Genomic DNA, 24,105 nt, shown 5'->3' on the forward strand with positions numbered 1-24,105 from the left:
AATTAAAATAGAAAATATAAGAGAACACATCACATACACACGCTGCACACATGCGTGTACATATTAGTTGCGTAGTGTATGAGCATGTGTGTATACTGGATAGCAATGTGTTTCCTACAATAGACCCCAGTTAATTAAAACAAACAAACAAACAAAAAATCCGTTTGGAGTTACAGCCCTAGAGAAACTTTCACCGTTGCTTAAAGGAGAATGTCCACAGCAGCCATGTTTGTAATAAAAGAAATACATGAATAGTAAGTGATCCAAGTATTCCTCAACATAATCATGAAAAATAATTGTGGTATAATCAAACAGTGCAATGTTACTTCACAGTTAAAACGACTGTATTACAGCTACATGTAGAAACATGAATGTCTCAATAAAGATGTTAAGCATAAAAACAAGTTGCAAAATGATACATTCACTGTAACCATAAATATAAACTTTAAAAGCATGCAAAACTATATTATAATTGTTTCTGGATATATACAGAGTGTAAAGTATAAAAATAGGCATGGGGTTGATAAGTACCAAAGTCAGAAAGGAGGTGACCTCTGAGAAGGAAAGGAGGGAAATGCCCTGTGGAAGGGATACACCAGGCTCTTCAGCTGTACATGTGATGTTTGTTTCTTAATCTGGGGGATGTTATATTATTCTTGACTTCTCTGATTTTTTTTAAAATTTTGTCCCCCAAAAAAGAGGAGGGAGGTGAAATTTAAGGTTTCAATTCTGTCGCTGCCCCTTACTAGGGAAGGAACTTAGCGAGTTCCTTAATTTCTCCAAGCCTCTGTGTCTGTAAGAGGACATCGTAATAATAAATATCCTGTTTCATAATCAATTAAGCGAAATAATATGGGTATCAGAGCTGCATAAAGCGCGAAGTGCTATAGAAGTATTAGCTGTAATTGTACAAGAATGCTCCACGAATTCCAGTGGTTACTGGAAACTCTTAGTGTTCCTTTGTTAAGTATTCTCACGGAACCTTGTTCCTTTCTCTTGCAATTACACACTTTATATGACCGTGCGCCATCCCCACTCCACAGCTCTGGGCTCAGAGCCCAGCACAGGCCCTGGTACATTTTCGTTAGCCTAATCTGAACAGTGGAAGTAAGAATGGGAAGCAAGGTGGGAAGAAAGGACTTTTATTTTGTCTTCAGTCTCTATCTTCTTTGCACTTTGATCTTGAACCTGTATTACCTGAATAGTGACAAACTAGTTTAATTTTTAATTAAAATCATTAGGACTAAATCAGCATATCTTAACTGCATCGCCTCTCGGGGGTAGGTAGTTTTAATACAGGAAGTTACATGAAATCAAAGGAGCAGGCAAAGAGTGCTGGGGGCGCCGGGCTCTCCCCACCCTCGGGGAGGGAAGGCGGCGTGCCTAACCGTTCAAAAACGGCCGAGGCGCCGTTAGAGGGCGCTCGCGAGCCCGCGGCAGGAATTCCCGCCCTCCCGTTACATGCCCCAGTAACCCCGGCGCGCCGGCGACCGAGAGTAACCTCGCGATCGGGTGACGGCCCCCCCGCCCTGACTCTCGCCTGCTCCGTCTCAGCCAATGGGGAGGCAGCGCTCGAGCCGGCCGGACTCTCGCCCGCCCCGACTCCTCCCCCGAGCTGTTAGAACTGAGTTGTACAGTCGCCGCGCCGTCGGCTTCTGACTTTTCCAATCAAGGGTCTAGTTCCCGATTCCGAGCCCCGCCCCCTGCCGGCCCCGCGTTCATTCTCGGCCCGAGTCACCTTTGCCTTACAAACGTTCGTCCCCGCCCCCTGCCTACCTTGCGGCGTGAGGCCCCGCCCCCTGCCCGGGCCGACCAATGATCGGCTGATCCCGGAGCCGCTGGGCGGTCCTGCAGCCAATGCGCACGCCGTGGGCGGGCTCCGGGCCGGAATTGGGGGTGAAGCTCCAGCGTTGTGCCCACATTTGGGGCGCGCGGAGCTGAGGGGTCCCCGGGGGGCGCCCGGAGCTAAGATGGCGTCCGCAGCCGAGGGGGACGTGGGAGCGGCGGCGGAGCTGGCGACGGTGCTGCGGGGCGGTTTCCAGAACCTGAGCCTTAACAAGTTGGCGACGTCCCTGGGCGCGTCAGAACAGGCGCTGCGGCTCATCATCTCCATCTTCCTAGGTAAGGACCCCTCGCGGAGTCCCCAAGGAACGGGGAAGTGACCGCCCCCTCTTCCCGGAGCCACCTGGAGGGCCTTGTGGGGTGCAGATGTGAATTCTAGAACACACCAACCAACTGTGGAGAGGAAGACGAGTCTAGTCCCGAGTCTGGGGGCGCCGTGCCCTCTGAACCTCTTCACCTTTCCCTTCGACCCCTGCTGTACCCTTCTGGCCCCTCATTAGGCGCCACCACCCTCTCATCCTGCCATGCTCTACCCTGTGTCCCGGCGACCCGTCCTTATTTGTCTCTCTCTGGAGTTCTCTCTGTCCATGTGTACTGCTGTTATTAATATCAACCGTCACACACGTGCGCTTCTTATTGGCAGTTATAGGCCCCCTAACTTAGATATTTTAGTCCCATGGGCCCCCTCAGCCCCATACTCCATACTTGCATATTCTGAGTGTCTCTTGTGCATTTCCAGCTTGTATTACACCTTCATCTTTTTGTCCCGCTTCTAATATTTTCCTCTTATACCATATTGCTTTTTCTTTTCCTCAGCCATACACCTGTCATTTACCCTGGAATATCGCTTTAATACTGGGCTTGGGAAACAAGAGTGGCAACTTCTTAAAAACTACCCATGCTACCCCAAGCGTTTATTGCACACGTGGTTCAAAGGATGTTTTGTATCTGCATTTTTGTCACAACAGACTGTATTATAACTGGTTTATAGGCTTTTTTACTGCATCCTTTCTCCGTGGTTTTTTAATACACGGAAGCAGCATGGCACAATGAGAGAAAAAAAAAAGTGTGTGGACTTGGAAAACAAATCAGACCCAGCCCTGCTGCTGCTTACAAACTGTGGGACCCTGGGCAAACCACTTAACCTCTCTGAGCCTCAGTTTTCTTATTTATGAAATGAGGACGATAATGCCTATCTGATAGGACTGCTGTAAAGTCTTGTAGGAATTCAAAGGTGAAGAGCTGATACATAAATATTTGAGTAGCTGGAAGGTTTTAGGAAGGTTATGGGACATTAGCTAGGAGAGTAGGGGTGGGGAAGAACTAAGCACACAAGACTGGGGGCAAGAGTGGGTCTGAACCACAAGAAATTTGAGATAACTTGGGCAGATGTGGAAAGCCTTAAATGCCGGGAAAGAAATTTGGAAGTTATCCAGTAGTCAGTAGAGACACTCACATACATCACCTAACCCGATCTAGATAATGGGAGAGGCATTAATTCATATTTAAACAACCTTGGGTAATGTCATTGTCACTTGCCTATTACACACCAAACCAATATAATCTTCCTTTCTTCCAGATGAAGGTCACCTTTTCCTCCCTTGTAGAACTGTAAAATTTTAGAGGCGGACAGAACGTTTGGTTGTGTGACTTGCTTCATGTCACGTCACCCAGATCTAACCCAAATTTATCAGTACCTCAATCTAAGTTTCTCTGCACCATACCAACTTTGAACTTCCTACTTCTTCATCCTTGTCTCTGGCCCAGTTATTTGTTGGTATTCTAATTGGCAATTAAGAGTGTTTACATTTCATTCCTTAGGAAGCTCACTGTTGATGTCTCAACTATAAATTGAGAATGTAACACAAGAAGCAACAAATTATAAGGGGCAACCTGTTAAATGGAGCTGGGGCTGGAATTAGGACTTGGAATCTGTCCTTTTAGTGCTGACATAATCAAATACAGCCCGTACACTCCTGGTGGACTACTATATACTATCATGGTGCATACAGCTGTCTAGAAAATTGTTTTCTCCGTATCCCACCCCTCTAACCTCATCCTCTCATTACCACCAAGCATCAAAGTAATAAACACTTGGCATAATACATCTACCACACTCCTGAGCCCCCTTGTCCATTGTACCATTTCCCACATCCCCCCTTCCTATCCCACATGCGCTATTGCCTTCAGTACCTCACAGTATATCTCACATTTAGATCAACTTGGGGTTCACGTTACCTCAGATCAGGCATAGGTCTTGCACGTGGATGTATAGGACTGTATTTTCTAGGTTTATGTTAAATAAATACATAGAAACATAAATTGATAAGCTTTTTGACAAGTGTGTGGAAGAAAGGGTGCATTCTGGTTGTAAATATGTTTCTCTTACAAAGGTATTATCACTTCTGTGTATTGTAACCTAGAAACCAGTAGCTTTTCAGCAATGGAGTTCCTGAACCAGCTCTCTTGGGGAGCTGGGATACTGGAGGAAATCCTTGCTTGAGGTACCAAGAAGGCCTGTAGTCCGAAATGATTTCTGACTCACTTTCTTCACTTTCTACTAATGAGATTAATGTGGGTTAAAAGCACCTAAATGCAGGTACCCAGAGGGAAGGGTTAGGTATTATATATTGATATCAGACATTTACATTTTAAAGGGATAGTCTCATTACTTTTTTTTAAATTGTACTCGACATTTTTTAAGGGAGCTTTATTTTTTTAATTTTTATTTATTTTTGGCTGTGTTGAGTCTTCATTGCTGCGCCCAGTCTTTCTCTAGTTGCGGCGAGCTACTCTTTGTTGCAGTATTCAGGCTTCTTGCGGTGGCTTCTCTTGATGCGGAGCACGGGCTCTAGGCGCTCAGGCTTCAGTAGTTGCAGCACACGGGCCCAGTCGTTGTGGCTTGCGGGCTCTGGAGCGCAGGCTGAGTAGTTGTGGTGCACAGGCTTAGTTGCTCCGCGGCATGTGGGATCTTCCCGGACCAGGGCTCGAACCCATGTCCCCTGCGTTGGCAGGCGGATCCTTAACCACTGCGCCACCAGGGAAGTCCCAATACCTAAACTTTTTGAAACATCATTGTATCCTATGATCTTTGGAATAAACAAAATGCTCTCAGTTTCTTTATGGCTTAGTTTTCCCCATTTGCTAACATCTCTTGTTATTCTCCAAATATTATTATCGTTACTGAATCATATGATTACCCCCTCATTACTATTTTAATTAGATAGTCTCATTACTTTTTCCTTAACATCTTACTCTCCCTACTTGAGTTCTGTGTGCCAATCTTGAGGTGGGCCACCCAGCCTTTAAACCTTTTTAACTGAGACCCATGATAAGAAATATGTCTTACGTCATGACCCATTATACACATAGGTGAATGCTTGCATTGGAAGCAAAAGTTTCAGGAAACATTACTCATCCTGTGTATAGGCAGTGTGTTTGGCTATTTTCTATTTTATTTTTTAGTATTGTTGATGACCTGCTAAATTGATTTCATGACCCATTAATGGGTTACAACAAGCAGTTTGAAATATCCTGAGTTAGAGGCTGTGATTTTTAATATTCCGTACTTCGCGGAAAGGGTAAGCTTACGAGCACTGCTGCACTGGAGTATTTTGAGCAGGCAGAGGACTGTTGTGGGAGGCATGGTTTGTGTTGCATATGATTTGCCAGGAGTTTTGGTGGAAGATAAATTCTGCTGTGAGCTCTGGTGCTGCCAGATGCTACTGGAAAACATCTCGGCCTCAAAAACTTGGGTCTCAGCGTCCCTTAGCATAATTAATAACATGAATTGTCCCAAACGAATTCAGTAAAATGTACCTACTGTGGGTGAAGCCCTGTACTTGACCCTGGTGAGGGCAAGGGCGGTGGTGCAGAATGAGTAATAGGGCCGGGCACCCGAAGGTATGACATACGGTCTGTTGGGGGCAGGGAATGGGCACAAGATAAGTACTGTCATAACCACAGTAACAGGCAGGAGTCTAAGTGCCATCAGAGAGTTACAGAGCTTTGTGAGATTTAAACACTGGCCCTTTAATGAACCTTGAAAGTCGTTGAATAAGGTTTCAGCAGACAGAGATGGTGAGACGGAGGAATAGGGTGAGCCGGGGGCACCGAGGCAGGGATGTGTGGTTACACATTCAGGGAACAGGAAGTGGTCCAGCTGGACCGAAGCAGAACCTAAGGAGAGAAGTGGTGGGAAATAAGACTGGAAACGTGGGTCGTGGAGCCTTGAAAGCCAAGGCAAGGAGTGTGTGCTTAAGCAGGTGATAGGGAGCCTTCCCAGATACCTGAAAGGGGAGCGATGTGGCTGGCACTGTACTGGGAGCTGATACAGCGGTAGAGGCTCTTTTGGAAGGTAGGTTCCGTGGCCACTTTCATCTACACAGCTGCTCGAGCCAGAAGCCTAAGAAGGGGCCTTGCCACCTCCCTTTCTCCCTCTCCCCTCACCCCCATCACCAAGTCCTATCAACACCACCTCCAAATTGTGTGCCAGATACACCACTTTCCTCCATCACCACGGCCACTGACCATCTGTCACCAGAACCACCTGAGCAGCCCCCAGATGGGTCTCTGATTTCTTCCTGCCCACCCAGTCCGTTCTCTGAGAGCAGCCAGGGTGGTCCGACCCTGCGCCTCTCCTACTCAGACCCCTTCAGGGGCTCCCATACACCCCTGGGAATCTCCTGCTCCCGCCTTGACTCAAGCAGGTTCACAGCCTTGTAGCCACGTGGCCTTCCCCCAGTTCCTCAGAAAATGCATCAGGTCCTTTCCAACCTCGAGCCTTTGTACCTGCTGATCCCATTGCCAGCAACGCGCTGCACTCATTACCTACCTGACAGAGCCTTTCCGTCTTTCAGGCCTCAGTTCAAATGTTCACTTCCTCCAAGAGTTCTTTCCTGCCTCTCATTTTAAATTAAGTCCCCTGCTGTACTTTCTCCTACTGACTAAAATCTCTAAGTATATATGCCAATGTGTAATTATATATTTGCAGATGAGGGCAGAAATCATGTAAGTTGTGTTCGTCACTGTGTACCCAGAGTTTAATACAGTACCTAGCTTATGGAAAAGGCCCAATAAATAATTGTTGAATAAGTGAACGTGTGAATGAATGACTGGGCAACTGATTCCATGGAGGATAAAGAAGTAGTTGAAAAAAAAAACGAACTGAGTCTTTCTGCCAGCGTAGCTAGAAAGGTGACAGTGTCTTTCACAAATGAGAGGTCAAGAGGAGATGGTGCTCAGTGCCAGGGAATGATCTAGTTTTGGACTTGCTTTAGCTTCCAAGGGCACCTCCAGGTTGTATTGTGAAGCCTAGTGTTCAGTTCAGGAAGAAAGTTGGACTAAAGTTGTAGTTTTAGGGACTTCCCTGTGGCGCAGTGGTTAAGAATCCGCCTGCCAGTGCAGGGGACACGGGTTCGAGCCCTGGTCCGGGAAGATCCCACATGCCGTGGAGCAGCTAAGCCTGTGTGCCACAACTACTGAGTCTGTGCTCTAGAGCCCTCAAGCCACAACTACTGAAGCCCACGTGCCACAACTACTGAAGCCCACGTGCCACAACTACTGAAGCCCACACGCCTGGAGCTCGTGCTCCGCAACAAGAGAAGCCACCGCAATGAGAAGCAACGAAGAGTAGCCCCCTTCTCGCCGCAACTAGAGAAAGCCTGCATGCAGCAACAAAGACCCAATACAGCCAAAAATAAATAAATAAATAAAGATATAGTTTTAGGAGTCAATAGTGATATCATAATTGAGTCAGGGAGGGACTGAAGCTTACACAGAAGAGAATCTAGAGTGTGTTGATGTTGCTGCCCTTTGCTGATAATGACAGTGGCTGACATTTATAAAGTGCTCAACAATACCCCACCTAAGCTTGCCAATTACCCCTAAGATATTTACAGTACTCTTATCATCTCCTTTGTGTAGATAGGGAACTGGGACCTCCAAAGGTTGAATAGCTTTCCTAAGGTCACACCTGTTTCTGCCCACCTCTAAAATCCCTGCTCCACCACCTCGGGATTGGGGGGAGCATGCAGAGGTGGGAAAGGCAAAGGCCCTTGGCGTCCTTCACTGTTTTCATTCTACACGATTGAGCCAAGATGTCAGCAGCATGTGAGATACCTCTCTGAGGCCAAAGCTGGCGCCGGCCAAATGAAGCGGATGGCCACCCCGCCCAGCGCAAGCTTCCTCCCCAAGCTTGGCCGCAGCTGTGGCTTGGCTGGTGGACTCACCAATGGCACTTGGGGGTAAGGGCTCATTCCTCGGAGGTTCCAAATTAGCACCACTACGGTTAGCAACCTTTAAAATCAAAGGAGGTCCCGCAGTTAAGCTCCCTTTGGACCAAAGTCAGGTCTGGCCCTTCAGAACTAAATCATCATTCAGGGCAAAAAGCTTTCTTCGGGTAGCAATATGAAGAAAACCAAAGGTAAGCAAGATGAAAATTGCACTGCATTAACTAAACAAATGGGACTTCAGACCATAGTACAAAGCAGTTTCCAAAAATTCTATGATTGTGAAATAAGGGAGTTGTCCTAAATGACTTTCAAAGCCTCTTCTGATATCCTAAAAGGCTAGGTACGTTCTACATTTTAGACTTTATTCTAATTCATAGCCACAAATTTCATCATAACCTAAAGCTTCCTGTTGGAGATTTCTTTTAAATATATTTTTCCAACTACTTTTTTTTTTTTTTTTTGAAAATAAATGCTCCAACAAACCAGTTTGACACATTCATGACTTTAAAGCAATTAATTAGAATTTTACTCATTTTCTTTTTTTTTTAACATCTTTATTGGAGTATAATTGCTTTACAACGGTGTGTTAGTTTCTGCTTTATAACAAAGTGAATCAGTTATACATATACATATGTCCCCATAGCCCTTCCCTCTTTCCAACTACTTTTTATCTACACTCCAATATCTTACATTGAACGAAACTTCATGTTTGAATGCCAGTATAACTTTAATGTCAAACAGAACCATTTCTTTGCAGAGGCGTGTGTAAATCAGGGCCCATGAGATTATACACACAGAGGAATTTAACAAAAGCAATTACATGCCCACTGACATTAAATCTGTCCAGGCAGCCATGGGAACTCACTGAAGGAGTTCCGTCCAGCAGCCTTTTAAAAATGGGGTTTGGTCTTCAAAAAGGAAATGGCATTTCAGCTGGATCTTAAAAGGTGTGGAAGATTCTAGTCAGGTGGAAATAAAAAGGGAGCTTTCCAGCAGCAAAGAATAATGAGCATGTATGTGGAGAGCAGGAAAAGTGAGAAAATTCTGAGGAACAGCAAGTAATCCAGTTTGGCCAGAACAACAGAGGCTCCATAAAGGAGGAGCAGAGAAGAGCCTGGTGGAGTGTTCAGGTGTGTGGGAGGTGCAGGTGGCCGAGTAGGTTGAGTAAGCTGGCAGGACGCGCATCATCTTCAGAGACCTGCGGGCCTACATGCGCGTCTCTAAAACTAATTAAGATTAAATATGTACTGGGACTTCCCTGGCAGTCCAGTGCTTAAGACTCCGTGCCTGCCCTGCAGGGGGCACGGGTTTGATTCCTGGTCAGGGAGCTAGGATCCCGCATGCTGCGCGGCACAGCCAAAAAAAAAAAAAAAAAAGATTAAACATGTACTACTAGCTGTTTCACCATCGACCAATTACTAAACTTCAGCCATCCTCTTCCTCATGTTCCCAAAGGCCAACTTTACTAAAGAAATTGAGGTTAAGCAGTGTATCTGATAAATAATTCTTTAATTATGTTTAATTCATAACAAGCAGCAATATTTTGAAACAGAATACAAAATGTACCTGCACTTTAAAAGATAATATAGTCATCAAAGAGCTGTTTTATTTCTGGAGAACTGCCTAAGCGGATCCTTCGCATGTGTGCGTTCACTCTCGTTCTGCTCTGCAAAGCGTGAGAAGCATTGCTCCTTGGGAAGCTCTGAGGACTAAACGAGCTGAACTGTATAAACACCTGAGCAAGCCTGACCCAGGGTAGTTCTAAGTAACCGTTCTCTCCCTTCCCTCAATAGATCTTCATCTCCTTCCTTTCCCAGGAGACTCCAAGTGTGGTCTTGGGGCCAGCAGCATCAGCTCTCCTAGGAACTCGTTAGACACGCAGATTCTCAGGTCCACCCCCAACCGACTGAATGAGGAACTGAGGACGGGGCCCAGTGGTCTGTGGTTTAACAAGCCCTCCAGGTTTTACCGGTTCCCCTGACGTTGGAGGATCAAGGGTTTAGCGTGTGGCTTCAAGTATCTGTTTTGTAATACTTGATGTCCTGATAGTACCTTAAACTTTTGGAAATGTCATTGTATCCTATGATCTTTGAAATAAACAAAATGCTCTCAGGTTCTTTATGGCTTAGTTTTCCCCGTTTGCTAACATCTCTGTTATTCTCCAAATCTTATGATCATTCTTGAATCATATGATTAATGTCATTATAACAATGACGTTATTATATCATTATCATCTTTATTATCAGAACTATCATCATTACCCACACGGTCTGTTGTGACTTGGAGCTTTAAGAAAAATTAGGTGCCCTCATTGCAGCTGCCGGGGAAAGATGTTCTAAGTGAACTGTCCTTCTCAAGCAGAGAGTTGGGGTTTTTTTTGTTTTTTTTTTTTTTGCGGTACGCGGGCCTCTCACTGTTGTGGCCTCTCCCGTTGCGGAGCACAGGCTCCGGACGCGCAGGCTCAGCGGCCATGGCTCACGGGCCCAGCCGCTCTGCAGCATGTGGGATCCTCCCGGACCGGGGCACAAACCCGTGTCCCCTGCATTGGCAGGCAGACTCTCAACCACTGCGCCGCCAGGGAAGCCCAAGCAGAGAGTTTTTAAGGTAGGGGTGTGTGTGTTGACATTTTCCCAGCAGTTGCTGAAGTCAAGGGTAAGGAGATTTAGGGCCCACTTGGAGTTCTCTTGATGAAGCAATAATAGCTTCCTAGAGACCTTAAAGCCTAAGATTTGTGTAGCCCAAGAGATGTTGCATGCATCTTTATTTACCTCTATTTTCAAGACAAGAAGGGGAAGCGGGGGGCGAGTAAGACACTAAAAATAAGGATAAGTAATTTCTGGATACGAATTTCCTTTTGGTTTAAAATGGACTGCTTTTGAAATCTAAGTTCCTCCCTATTCAAGCAGTGGCTTTGAAAATAAGTGAGATTCATGAAACTCTGGACACCCTGAATGAAGGATTCTGTCTGAAAACTGTGTGTACTATAATTGTTAGTAATAGAGGCATCTGATGGAAGTGTCATTGCGTTCGAATTATAGAGACAGTTGGCCAGAAAACGGATAGAAGGTCAGGCCAGAAATGATCAGATTCAGGTTTTGTTCTTGATTCACGTGAAGTCAAGTAGATGGTTTAAATGCCTCACGCTAACCATAGGCTAAGTTTAAATTAAAAAGCTTTGTCAATTAAAGATACTTTTCAGTATCAAGTAGCTATCATGTTGCTACGGCATTTTGATAAGAAAAGTATACATAGTCAGACATGAATAAAGACACAGATGTAGAGAATGGACTTGAGGACACGGGGAGAGGGAAGGGTAAGCTGGGACGAAGTGAGAGAGTAACACTGACATATATACACTACCAAATATAAAATAGATAGCTAGTGGGAAGCAGCCGCATAGCACAGGGAGATCAGCTCGGTGCTTTGTGACCACCTAGAGGGGTGGGATAGGGAGGGTGGGAGGGAGACGCAAGAGGGAGGGGATATGGGGATATATGTATACGTATAGCTGATTCACCTTGTTATACAGCAGAAACTAACACAACATTGTAAAGCAATTATACTCCAATAAAGATGTTAAAAAAAAAAGTATACATAGTCATACCTGCTACATGAAATTATAAGTGGTGAGATAGTAATTTTGCAGGCAATTAAGAATTCACTATAAACAAAAAATAGAGGACTCGTGTGCATATGTTGTATGCACATCTGAGGAGGATATGAGAGCCCAGGAGGCTAAGTTCTGGTCACTGTATATTTGTATGTGCTCTGATGAGAAGTGGCTTCCATGTAGACGTGCTGAATGGCTTATAGCTCTTGAGGTTTCCAGTTTCTGCTGTGATAGCAATTCTAAACTCAGATGGACACCACTCTGGATTACTGTCCATAAATATAAAACCTCTGTTTGCAAGCCAGCAAGCAGAGGCCAACTGGAACGGTACCCTTTAAGGCTCCTATGGCTTATACCTCAGACAAAAGTAGAACAGACTGATTACAGTTGGAGGACAGCATACAGGGCCCTGGTTAAAAATATTGACCCATAAGAGCTACTAGAAATCCTCTTTTTTTTTTTTTTTTTTTTTTGCGGTACAGGGGCCTCTCACTGTTGTGGCCTCTCCCTTTGCGGAGCACAGGCTCCGGACGCGCAGGCTCAGCGGCCACGGCTCACGGGCCCAGCCGCTCCGCGGCATGTGGGATCTTCCCGGACCGGGGCACGAACCTGTGTCCCCTGCATCGGCAGGTGGACTCTCAACCACTGCGCCACCAGGGAAGCCCCGTAAATATCTTTTAAGTGGCCTCAAGGAAGTACATGTATAATGCTTTTACAGATATTTTCTCTTTTAATCTACACACCAGCCTGCAAGATGGCTAATATTTTCCCTGTCAGCTGAAAGAAAAACGCACAACCTAAAAGTTGCAAGTTAAGTTTCATTCGGGGACCTTACTGAGGACTATAGTCCTGGAAACAGCCTCTCAGATAGCTCTGAGGAACTGCCCCGAAGAGGCAAGGGAGGAGCCAGGATATATAGGAATTTTTTGCTGGGAAAAAACATGTAGTTGAGCATCAAAAGATTACTGCTAATCACAAAGAGCAGACATCTCAAATTAATGATTTTAGTGCTTTTCTCTGTATGGGAAGATGCAAGAATCTGGGCTGATTGAAACTATTCTTTAGATATACATCTTAACTATCCAGGGCCCGTATCCGAAGCCCAGAATCCTTCCAGTTTTTCTCCATCCTGAATTCCCCTCTGGGTGCATTGTCGGTGGGTGACTGCAGTGCCTGATGGCTTGGTCCCTGTAGAACTGGAATGGGGGGGCAACATTCTTTTCTTTACATCCCTATTTCAGAGATGAAGCAATTAAGGTACAAAGAATCTAAGTGATTCGCCCAAGTGGCAGAGCTGAATTTCTAAACCAGTTTACTCTGATTCCTGAGTCCGGGGATATTCTAGCTAGAATCAGATAATCTGGCTAGAAGTTGCCACCATGTGGTTCGCTAACTTGCAAAGAATTAAAATGTGATAAAATGCACTGAATATAAGCAACAGGAGTGCCCTTTATCTTTGCTAGAAAAGGCATTTCGGTGTCTTAAAGTGCGTCAAAGTCAGTCAACATCCGTTGTCCCCGTTCCACTAAAGGGAAGAACTGCTAGTCAACAGCCTTAGCATTCTTTTCGGTCTATAAATTTTTGTCATAACAAAATAACTACGTGACCGTTTGAACAATCTGTAGTAGTACAGAAAAGACTGTAATCCAGATGTTCACAGATGAGGACGGTGTTCCGAGCATCCCTTTTGCCATCTGATCAGGCTTGAGATACCCCTGAGGGCTGGCCACTGCCAGGTGACTGACTTTTCCTGGGCTCAGAAGCCAGTGAGCGCCTGTGAGTGTCTGCTCCCCATAGGGTCACACAGAGGGGATTGGCGGCTTCAGGGCTGGTCTGTTGTAGTGTTACAACTTCTCAGCTTTGGCAGCAGGTTCCACCAGCCCGCCGGCATGTGTGTCATTGACACTAAGCTTAAGAAGTCCTTGCTTATTAACTACCAAGAGCACGTGGTTTGAGTGAAGCAGTTAAAGACTGACTTTTGGTGGGACTTCGGGGCACTTCAGGTTTAGGTTGTTTATTTGGGCCAAGTGACTAAAAAAACTAATATTTCTTAATCTTCATAAGAACACTTTTCCTTTCTTTCTCACAAGTAACAGCCGTTTACTAGTTTACCCTTAAAATGTCCCCTCTGTTCTTCATTTTTTCCCAGGACATTTTGATCATTTCTCCCAGTTTCCCTGAATCCTGTACTACAGTTGTCAAAACGTTTGAGATACTCAGCTGGAGGTCACTTTCAGAAATGAACTGCACAGGGAATTCCCTGGTGGTCCAGGGGTTAGGACCTGGCGCCTGCACCACTGTGGGCCTGGGTTCGATCCCTGGTCGGGGAACTAAGATTCTGCAAGCCACGTGGCATGGCCAAAAAATTGGAGAAAAAAAAAAGAAACCAGGGCTTCTCTGGTGGCGCAGTGGTTGGGGGTCCGCTTGCCAATGCAGGGGACACGGGTTCGTGCCCCAATCCGGGAAGATCCCACATGCCACAGAGCAGCTGGGCCCGTGGGCCATGGCCGCTGAGCCTGCGCGTCCAGAGCCTGTGCTCCGCAGTGGGAGGGGCCACAGCAGTGGGAGGCCCGCATGCCGCCAAAAAAAAAAAACAAGGAATGAACTGCACAGTACGAGGGTAGGGACAGGGAGTCCCCAAGAATTGATGAAGAAAGAAAGTAGGGAAGAGCACCTAAATTTAGCACTGAAATGAAGTTTTTGAATCGTTTTAGATAGGAAGATAAGCAGACGTAAACATGGGCCTGTATGCGTCGGTGAACAGAGAATCAGAGAATAATACAGCTGTAGCTTTAAACGCACACAGCTGGTTGTTAGAGACGCACTCACAGGCCACTGCCAGGTGTCAAGGCATGCGGCAAAGTCTCAACATGGAAATCAAGGGATGTGGGTTCTAATTGCAGCTCTGCTCTGTTAACCCGAGGCGTGCCAGTTATCCCCTTTGGGCCTTAATTTCTTTTTTTTTTTTTTTTTTTTTTTTTTGCGGTACGCGGGCCTCTCACTGTTGTGGCCTCTCCTGTTGTGGAGCACAGGCTCCGGACGCACAGGCCCAGCAGCCATGGCCCATGGGCCCAGCCACTCCGCGGCATGCAGGATCTTCCCAGACCGGGGCACGAACCCATGTCCCCTGCATCGGCAGGCGGACTCTCAACCACTGCGCCACCAGGGAAGCCCCTTTGGGCCTTAATTTCTTATCTAATGAAGGGTTTGGAGTCAGTGATTCCTAAGGTTTCTTGGGTTCGAAGAATCTGGATCTTACGAATCACCATTCAGCATATGATTCAGCCCGAGCCGTACAGACTGTCGGAGTGGGGAAGGTGTGTTGGCACCTAATCTGCAGAAGAGAAACAGGGCCATCGTGAGCAGCTTCCAAAGGCGAGCTTCATCCCCACCTCGGTGTCCATAACCTCCCCGTGTTCTTCCGGCCGGCAGAGTGATCAGGAACTCAGCTCGAAGCGTTCAGTGCCTCGTCAGTTACCTGTCCCCGAGAAGAGACGGTGTCACGCAGGGCCTCACTGTCTTCCCTGTTTCTACTTGTCTTCCTTTTCTCTGTATAGTTCTTCAGCGCAAGGAATTTCCACTTTGGTGAAAGAAAAGAAAAGGAATTTGAGTGGCAGATCTTCACAGTAGAAATAAGAATGATAAAATTATCATGTGAAAATATTTGGTAAAAATAATCCACCAATAAGCCATATTCAGAAGCAGTCCTGTTTCGTATTCTAGTCTGTGATGCTTGGGGAAATTGAACTGAAATTCGATCCTGAAAGTGGCTTTCCAGTTGCCCAAAGCAAAATGCCCATTATCTACGGGAACATTACATAGTCTAGGAAACTGCTAACGTCCAGATGACGCAAGGCTGAAACAGGTTTTTCCAACCACCTCCTTTAACCAGAAACTGCAGAGTCACCATAACCGTGTCAGTAAGCAAGCCCTAAGAGCAGTGATGGGCAGACATAGCCTTCTTTTGAGATCCTCTGTCCCCCATCCCTTTACCTCTGACCATAAGCATGAATTTTGAGTTTGAGATGACTTTTCGTCACTTCACTCCAAGGAGCCCATTGACACTCTGAACCAGATCTTCTCACAGGAGGTGAGGGCAAGTGGCCCTGGGCTGGGGGTATGTTACCACGTTCCCGCAGGCCGAGGAAGAAATGGGTAGACAGGAAACAGAGGCGATGAGCTAGACCACAACTCTAGGAGGTTGACTGCAAAAGGGCAGTAGCTGGAAGGAGCAGCACAGGGCCGAGGAGCCGGGGCTAGAGGGGTGGGGCTGTGCCTTTGGAAGGGGGCGGAGGGAATGTGCGGAGCGACCGAGTCATGTGTGGATCCAGCTTCATCAGTCACGAGCAGTCAGTACAGGTTAGATAACTGCTTTGATGTGTTTGATGTCACTGTATTCGTAAAATGCAGACCATAAATGATTACTTACCTCATACAGTTGTTGTGAGGACTCACTGGGGTAATGTGCCTAGCTTTCGTGTAAAACTCAATACACGCCACATGGTAAGCCCTTGATGGAGGCTAGTTGCCAGTATTGATGGTAATACTTGTTATTATCGGGAAGAAAAGACTGAGGAAGCTGGCAAGAAAGATCACAGACGAAGTTCCCACCTAAGAGTGGTTGGGGTAGATAGAATTCAGAGGATTGGAACCAAAGGGAAGGAGGGGAGGGTGTTTAAAGAGAAGGGAGGGACATCTTCCTCTGAGTCTGGAGAGAAGGAGAAAAGCTTGGATTTCAAGCAGAGCTTCTTCAGTTTTCCCGCGGACAGCTCCCTGAAGGCCAGGGTGGAAAACTAAACAAAGGTATCCTCTCCGGGGCTCAGGGACTCAGCCTAAAGCAGCTGTTGAAAGACAGAAGTGTCATTGAAGGCTCGTGTTGTATCTTTAAAATACAGGACAACTTGGCATTCCATTTTGTATAATGGATTTGTTTTACCAGTTAAATTACTTGAGAATTTTTCCTGCAGAACTTCTAGGAAAGTGGGCATGCCACACCTGTCTCCCAGCTCCTATCAGTTGCTTACGTTTAGACAATGAGACACGGACATTGGCGGCGATGTTCTAAATCAGAACTTGGGAGCTCTCTGCCATGCTCCTACGCAGTCCCAGCTTCTGAAGAAAGAAGCGTGTTCCACAGCTGAGGAATTGCCCACTCCTGTTTTCGATAACCTTTCCAAAGAGAATCAGTCGGGTTGACTGATTCCCTGGGCGTGGGCTGGGGTCCCTGCAGCCCTCTGTCTCATCCAGCTCCTCCTACATGGCCGTTCTTCCCGAGGGACAGCCCTCACCACCCATCTCACTGAGGAGAGGAAGGTTCTTTTCCTGAACTTGCTCACCCGCCTCCCAGGTTTCTCTGCCAGTGTCCTTGCCTCGCCCTCCAGTCTCAGGGGAAGGGCCAGGGCTTCTTCCCTCTTTCTGCGGTAAACGCTTGTTGCTCTCCCACAGATACTGTCCTCGCCCACTATACTGCTTGTCTTCTTCCATAAAATACATATGGGAATGTCCCTGGTGGCACAGTGGTTAAGAATCTGCCTGCCAATGTAGGGGACACGGGTTCGAGCCCTGGTCCGGGAAGATCCCACATGCCGCAGAGCAACTAAGCCCGTGCGCCACAACTACTGAGCCTGCACTCTAGAGCCCGTGAGCCACAATTACTGAGCCCGCGTGCCACAACTACTGAAGCCCGTGCGCCTAGAGCCCGTGCTCCGCAACGAGAGAAGCCACCGCATTGAGAAGCCTGCACACCACACGAAGAGTAGCCCCCGCTCGCCGCAACTAGAGAAAGCCCGCGCACAGCAACGAAGACCCAATGCAGCCAAAAATAAATAAATAAATTTATTTAAAAAAAAAAAAAACAAAGCAGCATGCCATCTCCCAAGCATATACAAACAGAAAGAATCCAGAGACATCCCTCCCCAACAACAAAAAAAAACATATGGATAGAACATCTCTGTCTTAGAAATGCGTCCCTTCACTCAGTGGCCACGCTCTCTGGCCAGTCTTTTACTGCCTACTGCCTCGCCTCCACGTCCAGCCTGCATTTCCTCTTGGTCCAGCCCCCGCTTCTTAGCTGGCCCCCAGGTGCCAGCCCCCGTGTCCCTCGTGCTGCTCTGTTTCACGGTGACTAACGACCTCATTGTGAACGTCTTCCTCACGCTCCTTAGACTTCCGGCACATTCGATGTTTTTAAACTCCTTTCCTACCGCAGAAGTCATCTTCCTTTCTCACATGGGTACTGTCCTCATTCACCTCTTGTTCTCTGTTTTATCTCCGTTTCTTTTGCTTGGCTCCCTTCAGTACAGGCATTTTCCAGGACTCAGCCCTGCCTTTGCGGCCTCTCCCTGTGAGAGTTTTATCTGGCTTCAGTTGTTGCCAGCAGAGCCAGCTGTCTCCTCTGATCTGTGTGTCTCTGTCAGTGGCACCACCTTCTGACATGGAACCTTGAGGCCAGTGGTCTTCCCATTGCGGTCCATGTACCCTAGGGGTACATGAAGACTTTCCAGGGGATACATGGGCACAGATGAGGGAATCCACTTTCAGATTTTAAGCTTCCATATGTATTCTTTTCTAAAATTGACGTGCTTGAGACAGTGTCTGCTCTGAAAGTTCTCTTACAGTCACTCTTCACCAGCCTTTAGAAAGGAGACTTGCCCAGTGGTCCAGTGGTTTAGACTCTGTGCTTCCACTGCAGGGGATGCAGGTTCGATCCCCGGTCGGGGAAGTTCTGCATGCCGCACAGCGTGGCAAAAAAAAAAAAAGGAGAAAGGCCCGGGGGTAAGGGGTGCCCCAGGGAAACATTTCACAGGAGCCACGAAAGTGAAGCAAAGAGGAGCAGCCCCTTATTTTATCCAGGAGACAAACTCATGCCAACCCTCTGCCTTATCGTTCCATCTTAGAAGTAGAATTCAGAGACAAGGTGGTTGTCATGAGGGAGAAGTATTAACTTGTTTATTTGAATTAAAAAATGAGGTTAGACCTCTTTTGACAGAAAGTGATCAAGCTGATTGGTTTGCCATTTAGATCACAAGGCAGACGTTTTCCATGTGTACTTAAAGCACACCTTCAATATACATGTTTAAAAACACATCATTTGCTGTTGTTTAAACTTACAGACACAGATGCAGAGAACGAACGTACAGATACCAAGGGGGAAGGTTGGGGGTGGGAGGAATTGGGAGATTGGGATTGACACGTATACGCTATTGAGACCATGTATAAAGTAGACAACTAATGAGAACCTGCAGTACAGCACCGGGAACTCTACTCAGTGCTCTGTGGTGACCTAAATGGGAAGGAAATCCAAATAAGAGGGGGTATGTGTATATGTACTGCTGATTCACTTTGCTGTGCAATAGAAACTAACACAACATTGTAAAGCAACTGTACTCCAATAAAAATTAATTAAAAGCAAAACTTATAAACGTTAGATGGCAACTTACAAATGTGAGAAGGCATCTATATTTTTTCAGAATTCTTTCAGGGGCTATTCCATCAAAAAACTTTGAAGGGGCTTCCCTGGTGGCGCAGTGGTTGAGAGTCCGCCTGCCGATGCAGGGGACACGGGTTCATGCCCCGGTCCGGGAAGATCCCACATGCCGCGGAGCGGCTGGGCCCGTGAGCCGTGGCCGCTGAGCCTGCGCATCTGGGGCCTGTGCCCCGCAACGGGAGAGGCCACAACAGTGAGAGGCCTGCGTACCGCAAAAAAAAAAAAAAAAAAAAAGTTTGAAGACCATTGTAGGGGCTTAGCCACCTTTAATTTATCCCTTTCCATCATACCCCCCGTTCCAGTCATTCCTCCTGATTTTTTTTTCCTATTATATCAATTTCAGACTCTGCCTGGTTTTCCAAACCTTCCTGGCCCTTCTTATGGTCAAGCTGGTCTTGTGAAGTGACTGTTCCATGCTGTTTCCTACCACCGTGTCTTTAGTACATAATTCTCCTGCCCATTCCTTATTTCTTCTCTTTTCATCCTAACTGCTGTGTTCATTATTGACCTCTCCTCTAACCTCTACAACATTGGCTATTCCATGCAATTAGCATTTATAGAACATTGTTGCTTGATTTTCTTTTCTCTCTAAAAAGCTTAAGAGTCTAAAAGCATCTCTTACACTCTACCACATTCTCCTTTTGCCTAATGCATTGCTGACCACTTAATGGATGCTCTATAAATATTTTACTGACTGCCTAGAATACAGTATTTGTTCATTCATTCTTTTATTCTTTCCTCCATTCAACAAATGTTTTTGAGACCTTTTTTGTACCAGGAAAAGACCGTTTCTGTACCAGGAAAAGACCTTTTTTGTACAAGGTACTTGTGGTACAGCAGGGGAAAAAAAGAGACAAAAATCCTTGCCTTCAAAGACTGATAAATAAGTAGAATACATTGTATGTGAAAGAGTAATAAGTGTTGAGGGGAAATAGAAAAATGAAGTAAGAAAGAACAGGAAGTGTGTGTTGGTGGCATAGAGGGTGGGGTGAGTGTGTGCAGTTTTGGATACTATGAAGGCCTCACTGATAAGGTGACATTTTAGTAAAAATCAGAAGGGCTGGAGGGACTTGAGCTTATCTGTGAAAGAGCATCCCAGGCAAGGAACCTATTAATGTGAAGTCTCTAAGGTTGCACCTGGCAGGCATTCCAGGAAGGGCAGCCGAGAGTAAGAGATGAGTCAGACAAAGGTGGGGGAGTGATGAACAGATCAGTCTGGTAGGTTCTGGTTGGACTTTGGCTTTTGCTGAGTGAGACTGAAGGCCTGTGGGGCGATTAGTCAGGAGGTGACTGTAATAGTACAGGCCAGAGGGACTTCCCTGGTGGCACAGTGGTTAAGAATCCATCTGCCAATGCAAGGTTCGAGCCCTGGTCCAGGAAGATCCCACATGCTGCAGAGCAACGAAGCCGTGCACCACAACTACTGAGCCTGCGCTCTAGAGCCCGTGAGCCACAACTACTGCAGCCCGAGCGCCTAGAGCCCGTGCTCCGCAACAAGAGAAACCACTGCAAGGAGAAGCCCGCGCACCACGGTGAAGAGTAGCTCCCCGCTCGCCGCAACTAGAGAAAGCCTGCGTGCAGCAACAAAGACCCAACGCAGCCAAAAATAAATAAAAATTTCAGAAAATACTATAAAAAATTTTTTAAATGGTACAGGCCAGAGATGGCGTTGACCTGGACCAGGGGAAGAAGTGGTCAAATTCCGGGTTCACTTTGAAGGTAGAACAGAGTTTGCTGACAGACTGGTTGCAGGGGGAGGGTGGGGTTCAGGAAGGATGAGAAGGTCGCAGAGCTACAGCCTCGAGTGAGCAGAAAGGTGAGTTGGCGTTTGCTGAAATGAGGAAGCCAGGGGAGGAGCAGGCTTTGTGAGGGAGATGTGTCAGCAGTTCCGTTTGACACCTGTTAAATTTGAGATATCCGTTAGGCGTGCACCCAGTCCACGTTGTACACGAGTGTGAAGAACAAATTTGGGAGCCATCAGCAAACAGATGGTATTTAAAGCCATGTGGCTGGATGAGATCGCCGGGCACTTCTCTGTTAAAGCAGAGGTTGAAGCAGTCTCACAGTTATTGAGTATCTAATATGTACCAGGCTTAATATATGAACCCAAACCTAGATACTCATTTTACTGATGAAACTGAGGACCAAAGAAAATTATCTCATCAACCAGCCTGAGGGAGCAGCTAGTAAGTAGCAGAACCGGGATTCAAACTGAGATCTGTCTCAACTCCAGAGTTCGTGTTCTTCTAACCATACAGTGCCTTAATTTAATAGTACGTTGCATTTTAGAAAAAATGCTCTTGGCAAACCATAATCAGTATCCTTATAAAATAAATATGCTGTGACTCTTCTTTTGAAATGAAGATGGGAAGGAAATCCCTTAGTCATTTGTCACATGGAATGGAGATTAGATTCAGAAGCCCTGATACCCACTTTCACCAGAACTTCTCAGTTAAGGCCTGCTTTACAAACTCCCTGTAACTTTATGTGAATGTGTGTGTGTGTGTGTGTGTGTGTAATTTTTGTGACCACTTACAGTATTTTAGGCTGTGCTAACTACTTTATATGCATTATCTCCTTTAGTCCTTACAACAACTCATTGAGGCAGGTACTGTCCCCATTTTACAGATGAGGAAACTGACGCTCAACATCAAATGGCTATTAAGTGTCAATTACTGTTGGTCAACCAATCAAAAAATGAAGTACACAGGATAGTGTGCTGTGGGAGATCCAAAGGTAGAGGAGGACTTTAGGAAAAGAGATTGTGAACATGTGTTAATTTTAAGATAAAACGAGAATGTAAGGAATGGGAATTTGTTGTATACAATGATTTGCCAAATGAGAGTCTTCGCCCTAAGTGACACTTGAACTGGGTTTCCGAGAATGGGTAGGACTCCACTGGGTAGAGGAGTGGTTGGAGAAGGTGTCCCACCCAAAGGCATTGGCACAAGCGAAGGTCTAGAGATGAAAGACACAAGATATATTTGAGCAAAAACTAGCATATCAGTCACCTGGAGCAGGGAGATAGAGGCTTTAACCGGAAATGTAGTTTAGAAGATAGACCTTGAATCTTCGGCTTGGGAACTGGTACTGTGTTGAGTAGTCAGCTGGAGTCGTTGATGTTTTCTGAGCAGGGGTTACAGGAAGAGCCCTCTGGTGGAGGATTGTTGGAGGATGAGGCTGCAGGCAGAGGTGAGGTCACGGCAAGAGTTGAAGGGGGAGTGCTTGAGGGCCTTCCCTGCAGATGTAGCACAGGAAAGGAGGGGCTGTGACGGTGGCGAGAAACACTGGAAAGGAGGAATCAACAGGATTTGGTGGCTATAGGTATAGGGAACCAAGGAGAGGGAAGAGGCAAAGACAACTTCAAGCCTTTGAATGTAGTTGTGTGGCCTGGAGAACGGTAACACCATTAACAAACAAAAGAAGCCAAGAGAAGACTGATTCGGGGGAAAGTCCATGTTGTAGTCACACAGAGTTTGAGATGGTATGTGATATCAAACGGAAAATGCCCAGCCAGGAAGTAGGAAATGGGGAACTGAAACTTGAGAAGTCAGGATTAAAGATGTGGACCTGTCTTTGGCGTAAAGATCATATTAAGTTACATGAGAGTGGATGGAGTTTCCAGAGGACAGTATAGCAAGAATAGCAGGGCTTCCCTGGTGGCGCAGTGGTTGAGAGTCCGCCTGCCGATGCAGGGGACGCGGGATCGTGCCCCGGTCCGGGAAGATCCCACATGCCGCGGAGCGGCTGGGCCCGTGAGCCACGGCCACAGAACCTGCGCGTCCGGAGCCTGTGCTCCGCAACGAGAGAGGCCACGGCAGTGAGAGGCCCACATGCGGCAAAAAAAAAAAAAAGAATAGCAGAGGACCAGGGCTGACTCCTGGAGGTCAGCTGTATTCAGAAGCCAGAGAAAAGCCTTGGGTGAAAGAGACAAAGAAAGAGAGGTTGGCGCGATCTACTTGAATTGCGTCACCACGCTTGGCCAAGGCAAAGGTCAAAGCAAGCACAAGGAATGAAAAGTAAACATTTAGGAACTTTTGTAGCCACTCCATAGTGCCACATCATCCAAGCCCATGACTTTGTATTTTACAGAAGTATTGGTCCACAACGCATGGGAAATTTTGAAAACTGGTCTATACCACTGACCAAGAAGGGCTAGTCAGAGGATAAAAGAGCCAAGAGGTCCACTCCTAAGTATATACCCGAGAGAACTGAAAACATACACCACACCAAAAGTTGTACAGGAATGTCCATAGCAGCCTTATTCTTAATACCCCCAAAGTGGAAACAACCCAGATGTCCATCAACTGATGACTGGGTAAATGAAGTATGGTCTGTCCAAACAAAAGAATATTATTCAGCCATAAAAAATAACGACATACTAGGGCTTCCCTGGTGGCGCAGTGGTTAAGAATCCGCCTACCAATGCAGGGAATGCGGGTTCAAGCCCTGGTCCGGGAAGATCCCACATGCCACGGAGCAACTAAGCCCGCGAGCCACAACTACTGAGCCCGCGCACCACAACTACTGAAGCCCGCATGCCCCAACTACTGAAGCCCACGCACCTAGAGCCCGTGCTCTGCAACAAGAGAAGCCACCGCAATGAGAAGCCCGCGCACCGCAACGAAGAGTAGCCCCCGCTCGCCACAACTAGAGAAAGCCCGCGCACGGCAATGAAGACCCAACACAGCCAAAAATAAATTTAAAAAAAATGAAATTTAAAAAAAAAGAACACCAGCAAATCCTGGCACCAAGAAGATAAATGTTGATACACTGTTGTGTGAAAAAACTAGGATACATGAGTACACAGGTTGTGATCATAAGTTTAAAAAAAAAGTTATGGGAAGAAAGACTAAAAGGACATAAGCTAATATATAACATGATTATCCATTTACTTATTCACTTAAATAATTGAGCACTTTATGTATGACACT

General features: G+C 46.4%; 1 protein-coding gene across 1 annotated transcript in view; it reads left to right on the forward strand.

Moving 5' to 3' along the window:
- The first annotated feature begins 1,871 nt into the window (after positions 1 to 1,871).
- The window catches only part of LPCAT3 (lysophosphatidylcholine acyltransferase 3), a 29,882-nt gene continuing 7,648 nt past the window's right edge, over positions 1,872 to 24,105 (forward strand). The window contains exon 1 of the mRNA XM_033867082.2: positions 1,872 to 2,121. Within this exon, the coding sequence (XP_033722973.1) occupies positions 1,971 to 2,121 (151 nt within the window). The 5' untranslated portion in view covers positions 1,872 to 1,970. The remainder of the gene's footprint in view (positions 2,122 to 24,105) is intronic.

Source organism: Tursiops truncatus, chromosome 11, assembly GCF_011762595.2.
Source record: "Tursiops truncatus isolate mTurTru1 chromosome 11, mTurTru1.mat.Y, whole genome shotgun sequence".
Lineage (NCBI taxonomy): Eukaryota > Metazoa > Chordata > Mammalia > Artiodactyla > Delphinidae > Tursiops > Tursiops truncatus.